The following is a 9,156-nucleotide window of genomic DNA, read 5'->3' as shown; positions in this document are numbered from 1 at the left end:
CAAAAAAAAAAAAAAAAAAAAACACAGTGAAAAGGTCTTAGGATATCTGTCTGTTAAACTTTGAGTTTATTTTAAAAATCACACTTCTAAAATCATTCCTAGATTGTTAAATCACAACTTTTCTCCTGCTATACACCAAACAGGGACCTCTGTTTTGTATATGTTGACAGAACTTTGAGAACATTTTATTAACTAGGATCTCTGGAAATAACCTACCTTCCCTTAGAACACAAGCTATGCCAACTAAACTCTTCAGGAATGTGTCCAAAATACAAGCACTCATGAACATTCATAAAATTTCTTGCTATAAAAACTTCCTTCATCCCTGGCTTAAAAAAGGAAAATGTCATACAGAGAACTAGTGGTTACCAGTGGGGAAAGGTAAGAGGGAGGGGCAATATAGGAGGAGAGAATTAAGAAGTACAAACTATTATGTATAAAATAAGCTACAAGGACATACTGTACAATACAAGGAATATAACCAATATTTTACAGGATAAATGGATTCTTTTTATAAATGGATTTATAAATGGATTCCTTTTGTGGCTAAGCTGGTAAAGAATCCACCTGCAATGTGGGAGACCTGGGTTCGATCCCTGGGTTGGGAAGATCCCTTGGAAAAGGGAAAGGCTATCCACTCCAGTATTCTGACCTGGAGAATTCCACGGACTGTATAGTCCAAGGGATCGCAAAGAGTCGGACACGACTGAGTGATTCTCGCTTCATAAATGGAGTACAGTCTTTAAAAATTGTGAATCATCTTGTATACCTGTAACATACATCGAAAATCAACTATACTTCAACTAAAAAAATTAAGTAGAAAGGAAAAAAGAGAATTGTCAGAAAATGAAATGAAACACCCACACTTAAAAACCCAAAGATTACTAACATTCTATTTAAGCTGCCTACCATTACAAGATTATAAAGCATTTTTAATAATTCTTAAGCAATTTCCAACTTACTTGCACTAAAATACTATTTTCACATCCATTTCACAGCTGCAATGGTGTTAAGGTTTTTTCTTAGAAAGGGAAAAGGCTTTTATTACATTTTCTTAACTCTAAAATTTAGGATCTAAGTATTATTATTATTTTTAAAGCCAAATTAGCATAAAAAGGTAATGACCATTACAAAATTTTATGGTTCATCTATCAAAAAATTGTAACAATACTCTAAATTTTTAAACACTAAATATTTAACAATAATGATAGCTTTATTTTTAAATGAGGATTTCAAAGTCCCTGATGCAACCGATACAATCTGCTCTCTTCTCTAAATAACTGTTAAAACCCATTCCCTTTACACTCCCTCTCCCTTTAGGTTACACCATTCTCTTCCTCAACCAAGATGGCTCCTTCCCTCCACTTCTTTGGTTAAATATACACTTTCTTTTGAACCCAATATTAAAATAGAAGTGAAGTGAAGTTGCTCAGTTGTGTCCGACTCTTTGCGACCCCATGGACAGTAGCCAAGCTCCTCCGTCCATGGGATTTTCTAGGCAAGAGTACTAGAGTGGGTTGCCGTTTTCCTTCTCCAGGGAATCTTCCCGACCCAGGGATCGAACCCAGGTCTCCCGCAGTGTAGACAGATGCTTTACCGTCTGAGCCACCAGGGAAGTCAATATTAAAACAGATCTGACCCCAAATTCATTTTTCTCCATTTTGACTGTCAAAGTAATAATTCATTACAAACTGCATAATGTTTTAGTTGACAACAAAACTGTTAATTCTAACATTACTGAGTACCTATGAATGTATATATGCTATCCAATATGCCGGGGGTGCAATGCTGCTGCTGCTGCTGCTAAGTCGCTTCAGTGTGTCTGACTCTGTGCGACCCCATAGACGGCAGCCCATCAGGCTCCCCCGTCCCTGGGATTCTCTAGGCAAGAACACTGGAATGGGTTGCCATTGCCTTCTCCAATGCATGAAAGTGAAAAGAGAAAGTGAAGTCGCTCAGTCATGTCTGACTCCTAGCGACCCTATGGACTGCAGCCTACCAGGCTCCTCTGTCCATGGGATTTTCCAGGCAAGAGTACTGGAGTGGGTGCCATTGGCAGTGCGATGAAGGAGAGGTCAATATCAAAGACTCTGAGCCCAAAAGAGCTCACAGTAGAGGGAAGGTAGGTACACAAAGAACGTAAAAGCATGAATAAGGAATCACAAGAGAGTACACTAAAAGGGAAGAAATGCCTAGGCCGAATATGGAAGTAGCCAACTTTAGGATTCCAAATGGGAATATTTACAGGATGTGCTGCTTTTAACACTCAGAGGCCAGTCTCAATGAATGCAGAGGGTTTTGGTGGTTGTTTGCTAGATGTCGCTCTCATTATCATGTTCTCAGCTTGCTTTTCACATGGTACACATGAGATTTAGGTCTAAATTTCCTACAAAGGTTAGAGGGAAACACAGATTTGAATTTTATATTTAAAATTGGGGAGGGAGGTTCACTAGAAATGAATAGCATTTAACAGCAAAAAGAGAACCTCTAGGTTCTACAATGACAACAACAGGTTTAGAAGTCGTGCACTTATTCACTAGTAATTGCCCCTTAAAAAACATTAGGAATTTGCCTCTTTCACTTCAATTAAGACCATTTACTTCAAGACAATTTCATTTAATAAACACTTCATCAAGAGCACTTGAAGAAATTGTTTTTAAGTAATAAATTCAGATCTCAAAAGAAAACAAATGGTACTGTTCTACCAATTTTTTTCTAACTGCCTTTTTCAGTGTCTCAATGTAGGGCATGAAAAACATACTTGTCAAGAGTGTGAATTTTTAAGTAATGAGCTTAGCATTCATATTTTCTTCACCCTCCAATTTTTTGATGGAGTTATACCTTGCTTGCTCTGTTCTAAATGAACAAAAATGTGCACTAAAAGAAAAAGAACACTCTGGAACTTCCCTGGAGGGCAAAATTCTTTCACTGATATAATCCCATTGTCAAAAACAGTGCCCATCCCATACAAGGCACTCACAAAATAATTTGCTCAGACTCCTGCCTCTACTACTTTGCATCAGGCTGTGTATTAATGTATGAACCTCACAGTACAGCCAAAAGCAAAAAAGAGATAATTCAAGGCAGACCTTGTTACCCCAGGACTGATTCTATGTCTTCAAAGTTGAGGGGGAAAGAAAGATGTTACAATATGAAAACATTCATGAATGAACATTTCTTTTCTCTCTGTCCACAAGGTCTGTTTACAGTAAACCTTAAACAAAACCATGCAAATGAAATGGAAACTCAAGAGTAAAATCACAAATTCTACAAAAAAGTCAAATCAACTTCATGAGGCTGATCAACGTAAATTGTTACTTTTTTTAAAGTTTGAAAATGCCATTGGTATTGATTTTTTGTTCCATTCCTTCTCCCTTAAAGATATATACCAGAAATATTTATGAATGAAGAATATGCTTCAAAAAAAAAAAAAAAGGTCTAAGGGTGTGGTGGTAGGAGGAACATGATTGGCCCTGAGTTGATAACTGCTGAACATGGGTAATGGGTACACCTAGGTTCATTATATTATTCTTTCCTCTCTTGTGTATGTTTAGCATTTTTCCATAATAAAAAATACTTAAAGAAAAAAGTCAGACAACTATTCACATCAGAATCTGTCAATGACAAAGGAGCCAAAAATATACAATGGAGAAATGGCAATCTCTTTAACAAGTGGTGCTGGGAAAACTGGCCAACCACTTGTAAAAGAATGAAACTAGAACACTTTCTAACACTATACACAAAAATAAACTCAAAATGGATTAAAGAGCTAAATGTAAGACTAGAAACTATAAAACTCCTAGAGAAAAACATAGGCAAAACACTCTCTGACATAAATCATAGCAAGATCTTCTATGACCCTCCATGGAAATAAAAGCAAAAATAAACAAATGGAACCTAATTAAACTTAAAAGCTTTTGTACAATGAAGGAAACTATAAGCAAGGTGAAAAGACAGCCTTCAGAGTGGGAGAAAAAATAGCAATTGAAGCAACTGACAAAGAATTAATCTCAAAAATATACAAACAGCTCATGCACCTCAATACCAGAAAAATAAACGACCCAATCAAAAAATGGGCCAAAGAACTAAACAGACATTTCTCCAAAGAAGACACATAGATGGCTAACAAAAACATGAAAAGATGCTCAACATCACTCATTATCAGAGAAATGCAAATCAAAACCACAATAAGGTACCATCCCACCCTGGCCAGAATGGCTGCTATATTAAAAAGTCTACAAACAATAAATACTGGAAAGGGTGTGGAGAAAAAGGAACCCTCTTATACTGTTGGTGGGAATGCACACTAGTACAGCCACTATGGAGAACAGTGTGGAGATTCCTTAAAAAACTGTAAATAGAACTGCCATATGACCCATCGATCCCACTGCTGGGCATACACATGGAGGAAGCCAAAACTGAAACAGACACAAGTACTCCAGTGTTCATTGCAGCACTGTTTACAATAGCTAGGACATGGAAGCAACCTAGATGTCCACTGGCAGACAAGTGGTAAGAAAGTTGTGGTACATATACACAGTGGAATATTACTCAGCTACTAAAAAGAACGCATTTGAATCAGTTCTAATGAGGTGGATGAAACTGGAGCCTATAATACAGAGTGAAGTAAGTCAGAAAGAAAAACACCAATACAGTATATTAACACATATAATATGGAATTTAGAAAGATGGTAACAACGACTGTATATGCAAGACAGCAAAAGAGACACAGATATAAAGAACAAACTTTTGGACTCTGTGGGAGAAGGCAAGGGTGGGATGATTTGAGAGAACAGCATTGAAACTTGTATATTACCATATGTGAAATAGATCAGCAGTCCAAGTTTGATGCATGAAACAGGGCACTCAAAGTCGGTGCACTGCGACAACCCAGAGGGTTGGGAGGGATGGGGGACACATGTACACCCGTGGATGATTCATGTCAATGTATTATAAAAACCACCACAATATTGTGAAGTAATTAGCCTCCAATTAAAATTAATTAATTAAAAAAATTTTAATGGGATTTGCCACTTGGCAAAATGTGACTTTAGCAAGCTATTTAATCTCTACTGGTGATAGTTTTTTTAAATCTTAACATGCTAAGTTCAATATACATGTAATCTAATAAAATGGAATGTTTCACTCTATCTTTAAAACTCAAAAAAAAAAAAAAGAATCTGTCAATGACAAATGAGACTCTGGCAGAAGCAGCCAGTTAGCTAGAGAAAAGAAAACTGACAAGACATGTTAAAAGAAAAATCCCTGGAAAATGGGAAGGGCCTCAAATATTTTTAAAAATCGATGTTTGACATTGCTATGAAAAATCAAACGTATGCCTATGTAGGGACAGGGGATAAATGAGAACTCTGCACTTTCTGCTCAATTTTGCTCTGAACCTAAATCTGCTCTAAAGAATAGTATGTTAATTTAAAACAAAACAAAAACGTGAAAGATAACTCATCATACAACTTTAGCAGAAAAATTCTTGTCTCCAAAATCAATTAATTCATTTATTTTGTTTTTCCCTATGAACAATCAACTTTCTCACTACAAAATTTAGGGTCCTGTTTTGAGTGTGGCCATTTAATAACAAAGACAAACTTTTTTCTATTTCTATCACTTTCTCTAACTGGTTCTCACTGACGAATATGACAATTTGCCAAGATTTCAAGATTCTTTTACAAATAAAAAGCTTATCTTTATTGTGTACTTCACAATTTCAATACTCAAATATTAGATATTCTGTTAAGTACATCATATTAATGGACAACTGAGATTTAGTGTTTAGCATTTTCTTCTTTCTTCTCCAACAGAGAGATGATGTGATTTGGGTGTTCCTGTGGTCACGAATTACTTTCCAGAGAGGAGGTTAATATATTTGATAATGTTTATCTTGACTAAACAAGTTCCCAGTGGTTATATAATCTAATTAAATACATGATTCAGTTTAATCCAATTCCTATCTAGTAAGGCTACATAATATTCTTAATAATAATTAACCATGGGAACTACAGTTTAATTAGCAAATGAAATGATTCTCAGTGTAATACAATCATTTCATTATAAAACTGCAGAAAATTGTAACATTTCCACTGAAACAAAGCATCTAAATTTGTTCTATAATACTCCAAATTCACATATTCTGCTAAAATAAAAATTCTACTTAAAAATAAGAAACACAAAAGAAATGATCGAAATTTGTGTTTAATATTTTGCTTTTATGAAACAGTCTGCTGCTAAGTTTAGGTTTGAAAAACCATTTCTAGTCTACACTCCCACTCTCCAGAAGAGGACTCTAAAGCTAAGAAAGGTTAAGCAAGACCAAGATGGCAACAGTAGCAAAGCCAGGTACAGATAAACCTCTTTTGCCTAGACTTCACTGCCTCTCTGGAAAAGTCCAAGAGGACAAGGAAGAAAAAGCAAACTTCAAGATTACCTTTCTTCAACTCCTTTCATTCTCCACATGGGCCAAACCAATTATTTACAGATATCTTTTGCTCAGTGTCCAGTAGGTGTCTTGACAGCTATGTTCCAAAGACCACTAGTTTGTACCTCTTTTCTCTGATTTGTTTCCTTGCTTCTTAAAAACTAGTCCCCTGATGTATTATGTCACACAATCTCTCCTCAACATGCAGTACTAATACTTTAAGCTGTCTGAACAAGAGACCTTGAATTATATCATGAGGACAATTTCTAAAATACACAGAAATAACTTTTCTTCACAGAGAACTGCTAAAGAGACCTGCAAGTCTTAAGAAGGCTTGAAAGGTAATTACAGCCATCAAAATAAAACAGAAAGTAAAAAAAAAAATATTGGAGGGGAGAGTCTGAGTATTTCCTGAAGGAGAACTCTACCCAGTCCTGCAACACCAAGATTGGGGATGTACTGGTCGGGGATCCACTCCCAGTATCCCTGAACAGTATTTACATTCTGGGCTTCTTTGGGAATGCACTTGATCTGGGCAACTATTTCCAGTACTTTACAAACTGCTCCAACAGTCCTTGTAGAAAGATACACACTGGCTTATTTTAGGCTTTACAGGATAAAAAAAAAAAAATCATACCAGAGCAGGAATGTTTCTCAGGAATTATTTAGTCCATCTCCCTCACTTCTCTCACACGCATACTGACACACAATCACAGAGCTAGTGGGAGAAATTAGCTTTTATTTTCACTACTACTTTCCATTTTTCTACAAATTACTACGTATGGTCACTACTAAGGCAACTACCAACGATCATCACATGTTTTGGCCTCATGTAGATGTAAACTTGTGCAACACACACAAGGCTTAAAAAACAAGCACAACTATAAGCAGGTCACCTTAACACGACAGGAGAAAAAAATACACCCAAGATTACAACATGTCCCACCAAGTTCAAAATGTCATAGCGCAATCCCAAGAATCAGCTTGCAGAATTTAAACTAGGTTCCAAAATAAAATTCTATCTACTAGCACTTCTTCCTGGTTAATTAAAAAATAAATGGTTTGAGGTTTGCAGGTTTTTAAGCCTTATAACTGCAATCTTGCCCTAAAGACCAAGGACTGTTCTCCACTGTATTTTTAGCCCTTTCCAGGTAAAGATACCTAACAAGCCCAAAACAATAAATATCCTGGCGTTAAATTTGCAAAGCTTAGTAACAATTAAAATGTCAGAAAAAAAGTGCTTAACTATGCCTGTGTAGATTCTCAATATATCCAAACCTGATACAAATTCACACACTGGTCTATTTATACATCCTGATGCTAAAAGGAGCTGTTTGTGTCCCCAAAATGGTTATTCTCTGAAAAATCTAATCTAAGTGATTAAAATGAGGAATTACTGGAACTGACAAAATAACTTTATTTTTACAGTGCCCAAGTAATGCAAAAACCTAGGAAACTCACTTGAAAAAAACTATGAATTGTAATCATTTATAAAACATTCTTCTGTTGTGACTAAAAGTGATTCTTTTCCCTACCACAAACTTCTTTACACTTTAATCAAAAGAAGAGTTGTTAACCTTGACATTTTATGGTCACTCTTTGAAAAGGGCAAACTAACTGTTTTAGTTTTACTCCTTAACTTAAAAAGTAATTATTTCCACCACCACAGCCATTTAGGAATGAGAAATTTGTCAGAGGCTCCCTAATAATTGGCCGGTAAGAATCATCCTGTGAGGAAATGTAGAGAAGACTATTGCATTGCAAAACCCTGAGTCATCACCCAGTTCACTCAGCAGATTTGGGTAAACACTGGATAAGTGACTTATGTCTTGTGTGTTCACCCATCCATACCCACAAGCGTGATCATATAATGTTACCGGATTTTATGTACAGTTAACCAAACAAGATACAGCAAAATTCTCTTTTAAAAAAGTTCTTCTGACACAGTGAAGATGCCCACCTAGCAAATAAAGTCTCTAACCTTTCCCGCAATTGTATTTTACTCTGTTTACAGCCAGGTTATGCGCCCCCCCCCCCGCAAAGTAACAAAGAATAGAACTGAAACTGATTTAAGTAATCTATATTCATCTGAACAGCTCATAAACTAACACAAGCCCGATACTAATAACGCCCAGGACAACCTGACAGCTCTCTTCTCTGTTTTCCTTAGTATCGCACATTTCCAAAGGAAATGTCACACAGGAGTAACACACTTTTCCCGAGGTTCTCAGACTCGCCATTCTCAACATCAACGTCTGGTACACGGCCCAAGAACGCGCTTAGGGCTAATTTTAAATCAATCTTTTCAAGCAAACCCACAAAGCCTGAGAAAGCCCCCAAAAGCAGAACCTACAAGTTCCCTACGGCCTCCTTCCCATTCAGAAAGTTATCAGACACGAATTGAGAGATAGGAAGAGGCAGGGAACCGTAGGGGAAGAAAGAACCGGAGGCAACACCAGGAAAAGTCAAAAGTTGTTCGCCCGAATCCTCTGCTCCCGTCCCGTCACCCGCAAAGGTTCAAGAACCCTAGGGGGACCGCCCATCTCTTTCCCTGGGGGTCCAGTGGCCTTCCGGCTCCCTGGGGCCCCGAATATCGGAAGACAACAACCCGAAACCTTGGGGAGAAGCACCTGCGAAGGACGTAGCGGGCTGGTGAGGACCGGGGAGATCCCGTGGGAAAGCGGCAGGGAGGCTCGAGTCGCGACTCTGGGGCTTACTGCACAGAA

At 37.2% G+C, this 9,156-nt stretch overlaps 1 protein-coding gene across 1 annotated transcript in view; it reads right to left on the bottom strand.

The window, feature by feature from the left end:
* PSME4 (proteasome (prosome, macropain) activator subunit 4) overlaps window positions 1-9,156 on the bottom strand; it is a 100,173-nt gene that overhangs the window by 90,761 nt on the left and 256 nt on the right. Inside the window, exon 2 of the mRNA XM_010841697.1 lies at window positions 9,061-9,142. Coding sequence (XP_010839999.1) covers window positions 9,061-9,142 — 82 coding nt within the window. The remainder of the gene's footprint in view (window positions 1-9,060; window positions 9,143-9,156) is intronic.

The sequence above is a fragment of the Bison bison genome, unplaced genomic scaffold, assembly GCF_000754665.1.
Source record: "Bison bison bison isolate TAMUID 2011002044 unplaced genomic scaffold, Bison_UMD1.0 scf7180017864166, whole genome shotgun sequence".
Classification (NCBI taxonomy): Eukaryota; Metazoa; Chordata; class Mammalia; order Artiodactyla; family Bovidae; genus Bison; species Bison bison.
The sequence above is the reverse complement of the archived record's forward strand: the minus strand, read 5'-3'. Positions and strand labels throughout refer to the sequence as shown.